At 45.5% G+C, this 18,143-nt stretch overlaps 1 protein-coding gene across 4 annotated transcripts in view; it reads right to left on the bottom strand.

The window, feature by feature from the left end:
- The window catches only part of zbtb46 (zinc finger and BTB domain containing 46), a 59,519-nt gene that overhangs the window by 20,856 nt on the left and 20,520 nt on the right, over nucleotides 1-18,143 (bottom strand). For 3 of the 4 annotated variants that reach the window (XM_062392692.1, XM_062392689.1, XM_062392691.1), the window contains exons 2-3: nucleotides 14,687-14,910; nucleotides 13,629-14,562 (exon numbers count right to left, since the gene is read on the bottom strand). In XM_062392692.1, the coding sequence (XP_062248676.1) occupies nucleotides 13,629-14,562; nucleotides 14,687-14,872 (1,120 nt within the window). In that variant the 5' untranslated portion in view covers nucleotides 14,873-14,910. The remainder of the gene's footprint in view (nucleotides 1-13,628; nucleotides 14,563-14,686; nucleotides 14,911-18,143) is intronic. The other variant, XM_062392690.1, reaches the window with a different exon arrangement.

Genomic DNA, 18,143 nt, shown 5'->3' with positions numbered 1-18,143 from the left:
AACCTGATTAAAGGAAACAGGTTAATTTAGGTTGAGATCATTATACCAGGATGGTCAGGACAAACCACTGAATGTGACTAGGCCTGTAAAGAGATCTTTACTGTATGTCTGTGTGCAGCGTCGCGAAACCAGTGAATGCACAGGTGAAAAAAAACAAGACCTTTAAGAATTCCTGTGTCCTCAAACATTGTCTAGTCTGGATCATTTGACTTTTTCAGACTTTTGTCGAGATGGACAAAGGCCTTTTTTTAAGAGCGACGACTCCGGGGGCTCCATCAAGTGGCAGCGGATGAAAAGTGAGAAAACAGGACACGTGATGACGGACGCTACGATCATATGCTACGGTCACAATGTGCGAACAGAGGGCAGGTGACCGCTGCAAAAAAGTCGATGTGATCTGCTCACAGCGGGACACTCCAATGAGCGTTGAGCGGGGGGGGGGGGGGGGGCGTTACGTGTTCTCTGGAAAGCATTAACGTTGCCCAGTGACCAGCGCGCGGCTATTGCCCCTCTGTCTCTGCTCGTCTCTCCCATCTCACAACATTAAGACTGTGTGTCTCTCTGCGCCTGTATCCTTGGCAACCTGCCTCCAACAATGGAGAGAGCTCTGGCCTCAGCATGGGAGGAGTGCGGTGCCACGGAGAGGAAGAGCAAGGACACGGGGAGATAGAGGGAGATGGAAACCTGGCAGAGAGGCTGGGCCGCCGGAGGGAGAGCGGAGGGAGCGGGTCCCCGTGTAAAGGTCTGAATGAGAGCGAAGGGTTAAAGGGAGGAAGGAAGTGAGACAAATGAGATGTGGATGAGGGAGGCAAACCAAACTGCGAGCTTGTTGTTAGTGAATCAGCGGAGAGGAGGACTCCCTTTGCTTCAGACTTTGGCCGTGGTAACGCAAAATAATGCACAAACACATTCAAGAAAAGGGAAGAATCAAAAAAGCATAACAAGGCCAATTTAATTAGTTTTTATTACCTCTGCAGAGGAGGCTATGCTTTCTGCTATGTCTGCATTTGTTTGTTTGATGGCAGAATTACACCAAAACTAAGGAACATTACATTGAAACTCGGTGGGAGGAAGTGGTTTCGGGTCAGGGAATAACCCGTTTCATTTAGCTGTGGATCCGGATCAGGGGGCAGACCCAGGGATTTGATTGTGAGATCGGGCCTTTTGCAACATTTTCATCGATTTCTCATCGAGAAACTGGCATATTTAAGGAGCTGATATTTTTGAGTGTTTTCAATTTGGTGCAGATCCTCATATAAATCTGGATCTACTGAATTAAAATGTGGTTCCATTAGGGGACTGTTGGGCCTTTGGCAGAGGTACGTGATCTCGGCGCACCGTCATTTAAAAACTTAACAAAATTGCTTTTCAGCGATTCATATGTTCACGGATCTCAGGGCTCTTCCCATACAAGCAGAAATTGTAAATATGTCAAAATCGGAATATACTGCAGGCGAACATCATGTGCGACAAAGGAGAAAAGAGGATCCAGCAGGGTCTCTCCCTGGTATGAGTATAAGAGGTAATAATAACAGTAATCACACAGTATGAGCAGAGAGTGGGGGGAAAGCACAGAGAGAGAGAGAGAGAGAGAGAGAGATGCACACATGCTATAGAGGACTGTGCTCATCTCCTCTTCCCCCACTGCAGCCGAGCTGAACCATTGAGATTAATTGCTTATGATCAAATCAGCAGAAATTGTTCAAATTAAAGAACAGGCCAGGCCCTTCTAACCTCACCCCCAACACACACACACACACACACACACCCACCCCTCCTCGTCCCTCACCTCCGCATCATCCTCCACCCACCCAAGCCAAGCCAGACCCAGTGGACAGTGCGTGTGACGAGCCCCGGTTCTTATTCAAGGCTACAAACGTGTCATTTCCTCTTTCCCCGGAGAAGAACATGGAGCTCAGAGAGGTCTCGCAATGGAGCGAGGGGTCAGTCGAATAGCGCAGGCATGTGTGAATACACACACACACACACACACAGAAGTACACACAGACTTAACATGGACACGCACATGCATGCAAGTACACAGGAGGAGTCAGTGCCCTGAGCCGAACTGCTGATATCTCATCCTGCTTCTCAAAACTGCTCCTCTCTCTCTTTCTCTCTCCCTCTCTCCCTCTCTCTCTCTCTGACTCTCTCATTAAGAAACCATTAGAGAGAAGGGCAGCGTGATACCACATGACCTCTCCCTAACCCCTGTAATACACCCCCTGCCGAAAAGGGAGGGAGCCATACAGGGGTTAGGGAGGAAGGGAGAGAGAGAGAGGGGGGCAAAAGATATACGCAGTCAGATAGCACAAAAGAGAGGGACAGAAAAGAGGGGGCGATATGAGGACAGGAGGGAGAGACGGGGTAAGAGGGGAAAAGTTGAGCGAGTGTAGGAGTTCAGCAAAGAGGAAAAACTGAGAAAGAAAACGTCAGCGGTGACTGATCGTGCAAACGGAGAGATGAGCAGCTGAGATGTCTGAAATGATGGTTTTGAATTTCGTCTTTCCTAAAACATGAAATATCTGGCTCCACGGCAAGTAACCTCTGATACGGTGTTTCTCAAGAGTGTGACAGATCCCACGGGAACGATAGGAGACGTGTTTTCAACATAATGAAAAAAGGAAAAAAAAGGGTGACACTGCTGTATCTCGCTCTAGCGGCTGATCCCTGTCACTCGCTCTGAAACAACATTTTACAACTCACTACGAGATGATTCAACGTGCCGTTTGCTCGCTGGGAGGGATGGAGCGGCCGAAAACACGGGGGATAGAGGAGGTATGCGTGAGTCAGGATGGAAGGGAGAGAGGTAGCGAGGCGTTTGATAAGTATGCAGTGACTTTAGGAGAAGGGGATAATTTGGGAGTGGAGGGGAAGACGGCTGGGCTGCTTCCTTAGTCGGACACAGGAATGTAGAACGGGCGGATCCCAGTGCGTGTGTGTGTGTGTGTATGTTTCTATGTGTATGTGTGTGTTTGTGCCAGACAGGAATCCCTAACCCCCACAGACTCCGGCTCCACTTATCAAGGTCTGAACAGAGGGGTATAGGAGGGGGGAGACGGGGTCTGGGTGTGCCGTGCTATCAAATCCACCTCTAACCTCCATCACTCCCTTTCCCCTCTCTGGTAAGACCTACACACACACACACGCACACACACACACACACACACACACACACACTAAACCTTGAAGCTGGATGTCTCTGAGGACAGAGGAACTATGGGAAGGCCAAACAGTCTAACCACGAAGGAAGAAGAAGAGAAAAAAAGAACCTGCCAGGGTCAAAGACAATTACACCATGTACACATGCAAACACACACTGTCTCACTGCCTATCTATCTATCTGCTTTCTCACGCACACACACACAAAAACAGACACAGACATCTGACACAACTTTGAACTCTCTTATTGAACAACCATCTTGCGCCACTGAAGGAGTCTGAATTCACGCAGGTTTTTTTTTCCTCATCTCAGGTCAGGTGGATTCTCAACAGGGGAATCAGCATTCATTAAAAAAATGAAATGTGGGAGGTCCCACCTGAAACAAGCCCATGACCCATTTTAGTTTCAGAGATAGTGACTTATGAGGATGGGGGGTGGGGGGGTGAGGGGTGAGGACAGATTCAGAGAGTGGAAAGCAGATCAACGTGAAGTTATTCTCTGCATCCTGCTGGAGTATAGTGAGAAGGAAAGAAGAGAGGTTGAAGAAAGTGGGAACAATGAGCAGTTCAGGCAGGTGATCTGGGGCAAAGAGGGTGGGGGAGGAACAAAAGAGACTTTGGCCTCTTTTTATTTTATAAAACATTTTCTTTGACGACAAAGAGCAGAGGAAAAACAGGAGAAAGTCCTGGTATCATTTCTGGGCCAAAGCTGCATTTAAAAACAGCCTCTCACACTCCTTTTTCAAAGAAAGTAAAACATGATTCTGACATTAAGATAAATCTGAGCGCTCCCTCCCCGATCACACCTTGTATTCTACTCTCTTTATGCTCGTGAAATAGTTTTTAAAATCTTTAAACTGATCAAAAACTAAAGAACGCTGACATAACAGCAACTTTTGAATTGATGCGGAAAAACCTGTTTTCAGAATCTGCACATCCAGCAGACGTGGAGCAACATTAACATTCACTGGGAGTTCAGTGTTCAAGTTGACCTGGCAGCTGTTAACTCTGATACTCACTCTTATTTTACTGATGTCGTTCATCCTGCAGGGGGAAGATCCTGCTCCAGCTTAATGCTACACAACGTTCACCAGCTAGTTGTTAACTTGTCATAGGTACAGGGCGAGTCGAGCGGAGTGGGATTTTAAAGCGTTTTAACAAGCTGATGTTTGCAGTGAGACATCAGAGTGGTGAGGGTGAGCACAACAAGAAATACATCAATACCAAAATAACAGAAGACGGGGCTGTAGAGCTGCACCAAGCTGAGGGGAACCACAGAGTCAGAGGTGAGATTCTCTGAGGGCCAAAACTTTCACACTGACGCATGACTGATTGTTAACCAGGGCCGGAGGCTATACGGCCAAAATGATGTAGATATAAGGAGGTTCAACTTGATAAATTAACATTCTTATTATTTAAAGATTGAAAAATGTTTCTCCTGAGTGAAGGTTGTGGTTTAAAACTGTATCAGCAGAATATTTAACAAATTGGACGTAGAGTTTATAATTTTGTCAATATATCGAACTATCGAAAAAATTATATTGCGATAATTATTGATATTTTTATATTGCCTGGGACTGTTTAGTGAAAATATCGAGAATGGTTGGTTTAACAATTTTTATGAACAAGTGCAAATAAGCCATGTTTGACTTTGGGGCAAAAAGTGTTCGTAAAAAACACAAAACTTTGATTCACCCTGATGTAAGATTGAGCAAAAAGAAGATACAAATTACCCGACATTCTGTTGAGAAATATTATGTTGTCGTTCTGGTTTTTTGTTTGTTGTAATTTGCGTTATTATGTGTTGCGTGATTACAAAGTACTTTTCAAACTTTTGGAAAAGAACCTTGAAGTTCCAGTTTTACACAACAAACGAAAAGACACCGATCTGACTGATGAGGAGGAAGTGGAATCCTCAGCCCTGCCTTTGTTTGAGCCCATATACTCACAGTGAAAGAACACGCACACACGCACACACACACACACACACACACGCTGTACACGAGAAGTGGCCGTAGCTCCAGTGTATGTGATGAGTCAAAACAGAAGTGACAGCGTGAACTGACGGGATGGAAAGCAAGGTCCAAACAGACAGGGGGAAGGAGGGATAGAGGAGAGAAGGAGGGGAAAAATGTTGCGGAGGACAGATAGTAGCTTCCAGGACTGTCTTCAACGCCTCTGTAACTATCAAACCCAAAAAGAGACACACACACACACGTATGTACACAACCCAAGCCATAATTGTTCCCTGTGGTGATCTTGGCCTCTCCCTCCTACTTTCTCATAGCTATTGGCCAACTCTTCTATATCTTTAACACTTTCTTTTTTTTCCTCTTTTCAAAAGAGGACTGGGGGGGGGGGGGGGTGTCAAAAGAGAAGGAATGAGGGATGAAGGAGAAAGAGAGGTCTAAAGGAAGGAGGTGTGGAGGGGTGTGACAGCGGAAAGGGGGAATGGAGGCAAGGAGGGAAAAGGAGAGAATGAATACATAAGAGGAAGGGAGACTTTGCCCTCCAGTGGGAACACTCCCACGATTGTGTGTGCTTGAGTGTGTGCACACACGTGTGTGTTTGTGTGCGCGCTGTGCCTCGGCCAAACCGACACACCCACAGGCTGTAGACCTCTATATCCTGTTCAGGTTGTCCGTTTGTCCAAACATCATGCACTCACCCACCTCCTCCTCTCTTTCTGCTCCCCCTTTCCAACTGGTCTGACGCTGATGGGGGTAGAGGCTGTGGAGGGAGTGGGTACGGTAAATAGAACAAAGCCACCTTTCTAAAATAAACAGACCGGGAAAGAGGAACGTCAGGTTGACTGAAAACGAGAGGGAGAGCGCGAGAGAGAGAGCGAGAGAGAGAGACAGAGAGAGAGAGAGAGAGGCCATGAGCTCGTTTTGAAGCACTTTTCTTAAAGGTCAAATTCTTGTAAAAAGTTACTGTTTTTGCTTCCTCTCGTCAGTCAGACTGCCGCTTTTTTTCACACACAAGCGCACACACACACACACACACACACACATACATACACGCACAAACACGCACACAAATGCACACACTTTACTATATAGTCTCCATAACCCGGCTGCTTGTGCTCGGCCAGGTCTCGGTGAATGCTGGGTACAGTGTGACACATAAGCCACAGTGAGCAGTGCTGCCGGGCTCACGGCTACAGGGCCCATTACTGGCTATCAGATCACTGGGGGAGAGAGGAGAGAGAGGCATCCTAGATCACATCACATCTCCATCTCATATCTCCAAAAGAGGAGCCTTGTCACGAGTCTCCCATCAAAGAGGAGGAAGTCCAGCTCTCACAGATTTCACAAGAAAGTGTGTCGTGGTGCATTCCCCTCACCGCACTAAGGTTGTTGGTTCAAACCCTGGTTTGGGCCTTTCTGCGTTGCTGTTTGTCTCTATACAAATCATTAAAGATGTGTCCCCTGCATGCAGTTTAAATATGTGGTAATCAGAAAACCTTTACATTCAATGGATTACTAGTAAGAGTAGCTGGGTTGCTGGTGAAATTTTCTACAGCCAGCTACATACTTCATATTGCTGGTGGAGACCAGCTTATTGACAACATGCATCATGTGTGCTGTAAGTTCAACCAATTACCAATGTCCCTTCTTAAATGCATGGAAACTTTTATTTGATAAATATAATTAATGTTAGCTTCCTTGCTCTGTGTCGAATTGCAGATTTAAATTATTGTTATTTATATTGTTTTCATCAATTTGTTGCTGTGGGAACCAACAAAAGGTGAAAACTGACTTCCCTTGTGGTATTTTTATTTCAAGAGGCAACGACAACAACTTCTCACCTTATTTACTGGTTTTCATTCTAAAATAATTAATAATGGGGCTTTATGCTTTATGTTACACTAAATCCCAGACTGACTCATTTTACTTTGGGCAGCAGTATTGTGTGGATGTAACATTCATTCACAGTAATACATACAATACTAGTGTAAGTCAATGTCGCAGTTATCCAAACTTTATGTTAATTACTTTATCTCTTCTAATAGATTCAATTACATAGTAATGCAATATGTAACGCAATATTAGAACCATTTGAAAGTTACTACAACATTGTGAGTCCTTTAACTCACACATTACTGTAATACAACTGTGTATTCAATTGTGATGGAGTTCAAAATGTGTCGTATGTGGGGTGAGTGTTCAGCTGTGGGGGTAATGCTCTGAATGTTCCACCGCAAGAACCTCCGGACCCACCCACCCGTTCTCCGTGCCAACAGGACATCCTGTCAGGATGCATTCTGGGTAGTTTAATTCTTAGATTTGGGCGATCAATGCCTAGAAACGTGTGCTTGTTTGTACGTGTGTGTGTGTGTGTGTGTGTGTGTGTGTGTGTGTGTGTGTGTGTGTGTAGACTGAGTTTCAGCAAATACATTTTAAAGTAAAATGTAGGATTGGTAGATGCATGGGTTTATATACTTGGATGCAAGTTAGTGAGTGTGCACAGTATGTGTGTGGGCCTGACTAGAGCTCATACACAGGCACAACCCAGGTGCACTCAGGGTGGGATGGCTAATCTTTAACCCCCTCCTCCCCAAAATCACATATACTCTCCTCCTCCTCCTCCTCCTCCTCTCTCCGGCTCCTGTTCCAGGGGCAGGAGGTGGAGAGGTGGGGGGTGCTGACATTTTGGGAAAAAACCACGGTCGCTAGTGGGGAGGGGGCAGCTTCCAGTCCAAAGTGGCTCTTTTAAAGCCAAAGAATTAAAAATAGAGCAGGTGTCAGTATTAAGAACTGAGAGAGAGAGAGAGAGAGAGAGCGAGAGAGAGACAGCAGGAGTGTGAAAAATTTTGTGATTGTATGTGTGTGTGTGTGCGTGTGTTGTTGGTGTGATGGTGCGGTGGTGTCGGAGAAGGGGTTTTTAGCTGGTGGTCTGCCCATACTGTCCAGCAGGATGTGAGGTCATATGACAAAGATGGCTGGTGGGTGGTGAGAAATTATTGGTTTCCACGGTGATAATGGAATTTTTTTTTTTTCATTCAGTGGAAACCGAACAGGAGGTTGACATAAACGAGAGATAGAGAGAGAGAGAGAGAGAGAGAGAGAGAGAGAGAGAGAGAGAGATATAAAAGAGGACAGTACAGTATTTAAGTCCAACGTCAAAACTCCCTTAACAAAAAACGGGCATTCAACCCCTCAAGGAGTGTTTGCGTGTTTGGTGGAAGGGGACAAAAAGGGGAAGGGGAGGATGGAGGGAGGTAGCGGGGGGAAACTGAGGTAGGTGGGGTGGGCAGGCCAAAAAAAAAAGTCAATAGTGTGGGAGGAAAGGGCTGAAGTCATCTGTGCAGTCAGAGGACAAAGGGGCAGAGCAAACGGATGGGGGGGGGGGGGGCAAAACGAGACACAGTGAGTCCTGGAGTACAACGACAGAACTGATAATAGACTGTGGAAAAAGTGAGAAAGATGAACAGGGAGCCACAAAAAAACTAAAAAGAGAGAGCAGAGGATATAGAGGGTGAGAGGCCTCAGCACGATGTAGTTATCTCACCCATAACGTGTCAAACACAGAGCCATGAAGAAAGGGGTTAAAAATTAAGTCCACACAGTCTAAAATATTAAATCTATTTTGGTTCTTTAATGAAGGAGGAGTGAATTAGGGAGGAAATATGAGAGTAGATTATTAAACCGAGAGCGAGGCGAAGGGAGGGAGAGGGAAGAAAAAAAAAAATCTTGGAGAGGTGTGCGATGGGTGAGGGGGTTGAAATCTGTTCACGGTGTTTTAAATATTAAACCTATTTCAAGTTTAATGAAGTGCAAATACTACGGGGAGAGTCTTAACTGGAATACAGAGAGGAAGGGGGCGAAAGGGGGATCCGATTCATTATTTCAAGTGTTCACCTTTAGACTGCCGAGACTTGGGGAGAGGAGCGCAGAGAGAACGAGAGAGAAAGAGAGAGAGAGAGAGAGAGGAGAGAAAGTTTCTGCGGAAGTGCAAACTCGAGGGTAATCTTCAGAGTGCCTGTCCCAGCTGAGTCCAGGAGGAGCTCCAGAGGATGGAGGTCTGAGCTCGAACAAGCCAGAACACGCAGCGCTGTACTGAGGCTTTCATGGGAAAATTATCTCACTTCTTTTTTTTTTTATTTTGTAGCATGTATTTGTGGGGCCTGTGTGTGAATGTGTGCGTCTCTCCGATCACGTGTGTTGTAGCGGTTGAGGAGGGGCCACTCTGAGGCCACCGAGCGCAGAGGAGAGAGAGTCAGATGAAGATGCTGGATTTCAAAAGAGATTCTCGATGTAATCAATGTGCAACAGCTAGAGGGAAATGGAAAGAGCAGCCCACGTGTGATTGAACTGTTCACGTCTTCATAATCACATGCTCCAAGATGTGTGTCTGTATGTGAGTGTGTGTGTGTGTGCGTCACAGCGGCCATGTACTATATTGCCAAAATCCCCCAAGCTGCCACTAAAGGTCACCACGCTTGTGTGTGTGTGTGTGCGTGTGCGTGTGCGTGTGCGTGTGTGTGTGTGTGTGTGTGTGTGTGTGTGTGTGTGTGTGTGTGTATGCAGGTTTTTTTTCCCAGCAGAAAAAAAAATAAACAAGAATTATTTACAGGGCTGTTTATGATGTGGGATAAAGATCAAGTTGGTGTGTAACGGAAGACGGAAAGAAATCAATTGTCTTCAGCAGCTCAGGCTTCTTCTCCGAGAGTAAAGGTTTGGTATGAGAGGATGGAACCCGCCTCCAAGCGGACACACAACAAAGAGGTGACACCTGCTTTGATAAAGCTGTTTTAAATGTGAGGGAAATGCAGACAATTTAAAATGACAGAAAGTTTTGTTCATGTGTAGAAACAAAACCATTTACAAGTGGAAAAAGAAATCTATATTTCAGAAATAACCACGACTTTGAATGATTATTTACTTAATTATTGAAAATAGCTAATAAAATATAGCAGTAAATTTGGGTTGTAAATTAAAAATATTTGTTTATGTATTCAACCTTTCTACTTATTTGTATTTATTAGCGTGATTATTATTTCAATTTAATCTTTCATTGTTTGGTCGTATTTATCAAAATATGAAAAAACATGCACAACTGAAGTTTAATCTTTCAAAATAGTCAAAAGCTGGCGACATTTTTTCAACAATAAATTCAAACAAAAACTGAAAAAAGGCAGATTTTTTCAAAGCTGGAAGCAGCAAACGTTTACACATTTTGCTTTATGTGATTTTACAGGTGATAAATCAGTTATGGAAAAACTAGATTAATTGACTAACCATTTTATCATGAAGATTCTGACACGATGCATCTAAAACAAACATACTGAATTATCATAATTATTTATTAAAAATGCTACGTCTTTGATTTGCAGAGGCTTTTTTAATCCAGGTCTGAGAGAAGCAGCAGGGGTGGGGACCAAACTAAAAATAATTTGAGGTAATTATTTGAAGGTTTAAGACATAAGCAGGCGAGAGAAGAGGAGACTATTTAAAACCCTCCGCAAAGTTGTCACCTCTAATGTGGCACGATACAGGAAAATGTACGCACATGATGGGATCACTGATGCACATGTAAGATATCAAATATTTGTGTCAGCACACGAGGTGAGCTTAAGATGGGCTGAGATCAAGCATTAAGAGAGAGAGAGAGAGAGAGAGAGAGAGAGAGGTAAAGGAAGGTTAGCGCTTAGATGACATCCAGTGAACGCAGCAGATGTTTGCGAGTGAAAGGGATCTAAAGGAAACACATCCCAATTCCTGCGGCTGTTTATGTCAACACAAGCTACATGGCATTTTCATACAAACACTCTGGAACGCCGCTGCGCTAATACACCGAAGCCCTTACACGGCCATATATTATCCTTATATTAGAGAATAATCCAGCTAAATCCCTCGTCTGCCAGCCCCTGTGTTGTACATAACACGGGCATTTCCAATAGTGAAGCATGGACACAGATGAATGAGAGAGCAAGGGAGCCGGAGAGAGTGAAAAAGAGAGAGAGAGAGAGAGAGGGATGGAGAATGTCTGGGCAATTCTCATCAATAAGGAATGAGGCAATTAAACTAATCTCCGACTGAAGGTGCCCTTTCTCCTTTTTTACCTGCCATGGCCTTTCATGGAAACCAACAGCTGGATGTCGTGGAACAGCCGCCACACCAAAGTCAACCCCCCCCGTAATTCAAAATTGTAGAACTAACCTTAAACCTTTAATTCAGAGGAATTCTCCAACACTCCCAATAACACCATCATGTTTTTGATCTTATTGTAAGTGTTCGCTGGTTTCCTCTTTGCATAGACGTTGTACCAAAAAAAAACCAAACTGTGTCATATATACACAATGTAATTAGAAAACTTTAAATAGAATTGTACATCCCTTTCTAATTCCCCGGCTCTTCCATATGCTTGTACATCTGATTCAGATCTGTAGGTGACAAAATCCTGGACTTAAGGAGACTTACGACTTAAGTAGACAAACGCTTGTAAGCTCATTTAGATCCTGTGTATTTTTTGTGGGCCGTGACTTGGTCAACGTAAAGACAGAAAGAAGGAAAAATAAAATGTAAGAACCTCGGACCATCACGTGGTAGAGATAAGAGGAGCACTCCCGCAATCGAAAAAACTCCCCCCTCCTCCGCCTCTGGACCAATAATGACCTCACTAAACCTGCTCAGGTAATACACCCCCCCCCCCCCCCCCCCACTAAACCTTGTCTAAACACACATAAACCAACTCCTGCAAACTAACTCAACACACAATAGTGGGACAGATCCTCCCCGTCACACGCTGTCACACCAAAACTCACTCCGGCCCAATGGTAACATGATCTTTAACTGCTAAATGGTAGGGAGGTCTGAAGGAGGTCCGACTATGTGTCCCCCCCCCCCCCTTCCCCTACTTCTCCTCCAGCGTGAGACCAACCCTGAAGCAAAATGTGGGTGTAATTGGCACTAGGTGAGTCTGCTCTAGCAGCACCCTCTCTGTGATGGATGCTTGGCTACAGACAGACTTAAAACCCTACCTCCTACCACAGACCAGAAGCGTGCAACCGGCATAGAGACTTAATAGAGATGTGTGTTTAGAGGGTGTTTGTGGTTATACGTGTGTGTGTATGTGTGTGTGTGTGTGTGTGTGTGTGTGACTCTGAAGCTAAGTTGTTCTTTACCAGCGTAATACGGCCTGACAGCCGGATCACAAAATCTGGAACTTAGGGCACAAACAGACAAACCCTCATAAGCCTTCGTGCATGCAACGCCTCTCTTCCTCTATCTTTTCCTTTCCTCTCTCCCTCTTATTACCCCTCACATCTCCAATCGCTTTTCCCTCCTCTCGCCCTTTCCAGAAGGTCCTTCCCTAAACCCCAGAGAGAGAGGGAGGAGCCTGGGATGGCGAGGACGCGCTGGTAATCCGTGCAGTGACCCAGGTCAATTCAATTATCCTGTTTTCTTTCGCTGCGCGACGTGTGCCCATTTCACAGCCAACTCCCTTAATGCGCCCAGGATTAGCTTCTCTTACTTTTAATGATCTACCTATCGACGCCTTGGGCCCCGCAGCACACACACAGACACACAAGTACACACACACTCACACACAGGTAAGTGTTTTATTTAATGCAAAAGAATTTACGAAACATTTCTGCGAGATCAAGAGAGGCTTCCTCGAAATAAATGGGTGATCTCGAGTTTGTTTATGTGTGACTCTGCGAACGTCTACTACTACTAACTGCAGTAAGAAGAGGGTTGTGTTATCTATCTCCATTTGCCATGGCTACACCTCACACATCCAAGATTTGAGATAATCATTTTGGGCCTAACACGTTAGTGTTCGGAGCTCGCTAATCTCATTCCCCCCGAAGGCAAAGGAGTCAGTTAATGTTGGTAAACGGTGTGGATGGCTGACATGCATTGAAATATCCACACAGGATTGAGCGCATTAACCACACATGCACTGTAAAGCTTAATGTACACTCTGCTGAACTTTGGGTTCAAACTCAAGTCAACAAAGCAGTTTGATCGCTCGCACGGAAATGTTGCCCTATTGGCCGTAAGGTGTCTTCTAAAAATAAAGCACAGACCAATTTGATTGAGCAGTAGTTAAGGTGTTAAAGTCACTCACACACAAGCCTTATCTCATTATCACACCAGTCATTCACTAATTACCTCACTGGTTTAACTAAGTAGGGGCCAGGGTTAGAAATCACAGCGAATCACAGGACGTCTAAAGTCTCATGGACTTTTCAGAGATGAAAAGCTCAATAAAGTCCGGAAATTCTGGTTCGGACCTTAACCGCAATTTGCGATTAACAGATGCACAATGCAGGAAGTGACGTATTAACTCCACTGTGGAGATCATGTGACCATATCATCAAACTCTCCTGACATTATTTTTGTTTTTTTCATTTCTGTTAGAAACATCAAACCACCCCACCTGAATCTACAGCATCACTTTATGAAAAATATGCAGAGGTACTTTTCACTGTATGAGAAGAAGAAGGTTATTACCTGGGATGTCCTGTCCATTGTAGTTCCATCCGGCCACAGCCAGCATGGAGGGCAGAGGGGACCCAGGCCTACTGTCCCTGTCTCTCTCCCTGTCCCGCTCTCTGTCCCAGTTCCTCTCAGACTGCTGGGTGATATGTCTGACCGTGTCCTTGTTCTTCCTATTCTTCCTCCGCCCTGACCCTGACAGGGGTTGCCAGGATCCCTCTCCACCTCCTCCAGAAGCGCCACCAGTCCCTTGCTCCCCCTGGCTCTGGGCTGCCCCTCTGGGAGTGTCCCGGGGATGGGAGGAGGAGGTGGGGGACACCTGTTCCTCTTTGACAGTGACAGGCCTGTAGTCATGCGGCCAGGCGGGCTGGGAGTCGTGGCAGGCTTCCTCCTGGCTCTCATGGCTCTTGGGTGGTTCTTGGTCCTCCTTGCCATACGTGCTCCCTCCCTCGTGGCAGCTGGCGATGGCCGAGTCCCCAGAAGAGTTGGCCGGGCTGGTGCGTCGCGCCAGCCAAGGGGAGGTGCTGCGACCAGACATGATGGAGGCGAGGGCTTCTGAGGCCATGCCCACGACCCCTCCTCCTCCTGCTCCTCCACCCAAACCCGCTCCAGCAACGCTCCCTGTTACTGCCATACCCACTCCACCTCCGCCACCTCCTCCGCCTATGCCGGGAGCAGCGACGGCTCCCATTTCAAAGTCGGCCAGTTCGTCGGCCATCTCAGAGCGGATGCTGATGTCCAGCGCAGCCTTGATGAAGCCGTGGCAGGCCTGGACAATGTCTGTCATCTGCAGATAGCTGGCAGCCGACATGACCTCAATCACGTTTTTACTGGTGAGGGCAAGGTGCGCCGAGTACATGAAGTCCAGGATGGCTTTGAAACCTGTCGCCGTGACAATGTCGAGATGAGTGACGGTGGTTTGGTGATGAGGCTCGGACCCTTTTTTAACCTGCAGGGAAAAGGAGCAATCACATATGTGTTTTCTATTTCGGTTATTTGACAAAACACAACCGATCAAAACTGCTGAGAAAAACGAGTGCTTAACCGAATCGCCATGGGCGGCCGCCGCTTACCTGGCAGTAAAGAGTCTTGAAGTAGCGCGAGGAGCCCAGGAGGACGTTCTTGTGGGCCTTGAAGATCTTTCCGTCCACGATGACACAGGCGTCGCAGAGGATGCCGTGCTGCCTCTGCTCATTGAGCTCTCTGAGGAGCTGACGGTAGTGAGAGGAGATCTCCATGTCCTCCTTCCTGTTGTTCATCTGTGTAGCCGAACAAAAGCCTCTCCTCCGAACGTCTGCTGGGAAATGAAAGTCATCACAAACAAAATTCAACTTAGGATGTATCGATGTATCCTAAGTGCGTAGTATTAAACACTACAGTGAGGAAATTTGACTGTGCAGCAGTAGCAGCTAATTAAATTTTAATGAATGGATTTCGACAGAATGAAACAAGATTTCTGGCAGCATATTCAGGTACTCGGGTAAGACTTCATACACTGTATAAGGTTGATGGCTGTAGCAATAGCAATAACTCAATTTAACGTACTGAGAGGGGGGGGGGTAAGCAAATTCAGTTGAACCACTCCTTTAAAGACGTGCCAGGGTAAGGATATATCAGTAATGACTGTGACATAAAAAACAATGACATCAATAGAAACCACATCTCAACTGCTGCAGTTTGATGTCTAAAAACAGCCCGGTAGCGAATAGTAAAAAAAAAAAATTTTTCAATCGTGTCTGACAGGTTTATTTGGGTGTGTTTGTGTGCGTGTCTGTGCAAGTGTGTGTGTGTTCCCTAAATATGTCCGTTAGAAAGCGGTACACTTCCACAAAGGAATTGAAAGAGAGGAAAACTCTTGGTTCATTTATCAATAATCCGGCCCGAGTTCCTTATTTTTTTTCTTCATCTCATTTAAACTGACAATATTCAGGCTTCTAGTTAATACGAGACATTTCCTCTTGAACCTTCACCTCAGTGTTTCTGATCTTGCTCGGTTCAGTCTGGGTTGTGAAGCTTGTTCCTGGAAACTAGAGAGAAGAATACCTGTAATGACGATTCATGGAGCTGCTCAACTGTTCATGGAGAATATTACAGGGACGCGGGTTTATCGGTTTGTTATTCTTACCAAATAAATATAGGTGAAAAAGGTACAAATTTGAATGTTTACAATCCATTTTACCTCTAGCGCTTTTTGCTTCTGGCTTTTGGGCTCACAAATATTGATCTTATTAAAAAAAAGGGTTTGGGTTTTCTGACCAGTGGAAAAGGAGCTTATGATACTCAACGTTTGAGTGTAGACAAAACATTGTACGGTTATATGACACATGACAAAGGCATTCTGAGCTCCCACACAACCTCCAGGTAAAGGCCACAGAGAGAAACAGGGAGAGCGGAAGACAAAGAGAGATGTGAACATCGTTATGTCGAACCATTCAGTGAGGTGGCGGAGAAACAAAGAGAAACCACATAAGCCCCTGCCAACAAACAAACACACACACACAAACACAGAGAAGAAGAAGTAGAAGATAAACACACAAATACACACACAAACACACACAGTGCAGTGCATTAGCCAGAGCATTAGCAGCCGCCGCTCCCACTCTCGTCTCGGTAAGGGCTAAATCGCGGGGACGCAGAGTGTTACCAGACGCAGCAGTGATTTGTTTTGGGAACGCCACAGCTGTCAGCTCTCGTGGGCCATTCTGAGACACGACAGCTCGGGTTGGCCAAGGTGACAGCAGCGTTTGCTCGGGGGCCGGCACACTTCAGGTCATGTTTAGCAAAGCTCTGCTCAACCTGATGGCCTGTAAGATCAAATAAATCCACAGTGTCTCCCAAGTCCACTCGGACAAACACACCTACGAACGACAGCAGGAGGAGCGGAGGGAGCGCCGGAGTCCGATCAGTGCAGAAGCGTTCCCTGGAAGCCATTGAAAGAATTGTGAGGAGGAAGAAACTTAGGTGTGAAAGCAGGATAACACTGTTCCTCCCAGTCTGAAAAGGCAAGTTGAGGCACAAGTTTTTTTCTCATCTAGTTCACACATTTCCCTGAGAAAAAAAATCTATTGGTGGTCTAACCTTGAGCTATTCCTTCCTTTCTGCGGTGCCCTGTTGGAGGCATTGAGTCTTCGCCTCTCACCTTTGGAGACAAGCAGCTTTAAAGACACTGCAGCCCCCCGCCCCCCCTCCTCCTCGCTCTGCACTTCTTCTCTCAGGGCCACTGGCACATTCAATTGTAAAGCCCAGTGTGTGAGATATAAAACACAGAAGAAGTCATTTATTGACTGAGAAATACCTCAATAGCCTGCGATTCCTTATTTTTTCCAGCCAATGTGAATGGTGAAATACAGGGTCACTGTGCAGCACATGCCAATCAGCAGCTCCCATTCAAAACGTGCATCTGCTGGTAGCACAGAGGAGTGGAATAAGACCGCCATTGCTCAAGTGTTGCATTCAAGGTCCTCCCGCTCGCTCCGTTTTCATCTTTGTTACCGTTTTCCTCATCCTGAGATCAATGAAGAACAATGACAAGCACTCGAGCAAACGACAGGCCACTGAAGAGAACTGGATTTTAAGGTTCAGTTCACCCAAGTTACAGAATAAAAGAGGGGAGCACCCACTGGGCCAGAGTGTTATCAGGTTGCACCCTGAGCTTTGAGATTCCCTTCTGCGTGATTTCTGCCTCCGCACAAGTTCGTTCAAGGGACTCAAAACATAAAAAATAAAACATCCGTTTTCAAGGTTTATTTTTTGTCAGAGAATGAAGCGTCTCTGATTAGTTGATTATCTGAACAAAAGTGGTAACTAATTTCTTAATTTTTAAAAGCATAAATGAAAAAAATATGTCCTGCTTTTCCAACCTTTCAAATGTGAGAATTTGATCATTTTCTTTGTCAAAAAGGTAATTAGTGTTTCGGACCACCTTACTGGACAGGAGGACACGACCTTAGACATCTCCAACAGGGACTTTCTCACAAATTTATCGACAAAATGATTAGATGATTAATAATCAGCAGATTAATTGCTGAAGAGAATAATCATTGCAGCGTCAGCCCTAGAAATTCATTAAAGACCTGGTGGCAGAAAAGAACAGTCTGCAGGGCTACCTATTAAAAGAAGTAAGTGCTAAAGAGCATTTAATTGTTATGTGAGTGAATGAGGCAACTTAATGCAATCCTTGACAATTAATATTCAAATAAGCCACCGTGTGAGAACAGAGTCTGAGTGGGAGCAAAGTTCATTACAGCGACTTCTCATCCTGTGTGGTTAATGCGTGTCCAAAGAGCGGCACTGGCCTCTGACACAGGAGGCCATGTTTCTCAAGGAGTATTAAAGTTGGGTTTTTATTTGGTGTTACATGCGCGTGTAGCGTGAACGCCCGGCACTGGATCGCACCAAAAGACACGTTAAATGGTGCCTCGAATGTAACAATAACCACGATCAGTGGAGGGTAAAACAACAGCACAGGACTGAGAGGAGGAGCAGAGAGGTCTAATCAGATTTATTGCTTCATCACACACGGAGATGCAC

The sequence above is a fragment of the Platichthys flesus genome, chromosome 7 (assembly GCF_949316205.1).
Source record: "Platichthys flesus chromosome 7, fPlaFle2.1, whole genome shotgun sequence".
Taxonomy (NCBI): Eukaryota; Metazoa; Chordata; class Actinopteri; order Pleuronectiformes; family Pleuronectidae; genus Platichthys; species Platichthys flesus.
This window is presented reverse-complemented; position numbering and strand designations above follow the sequence as displayed.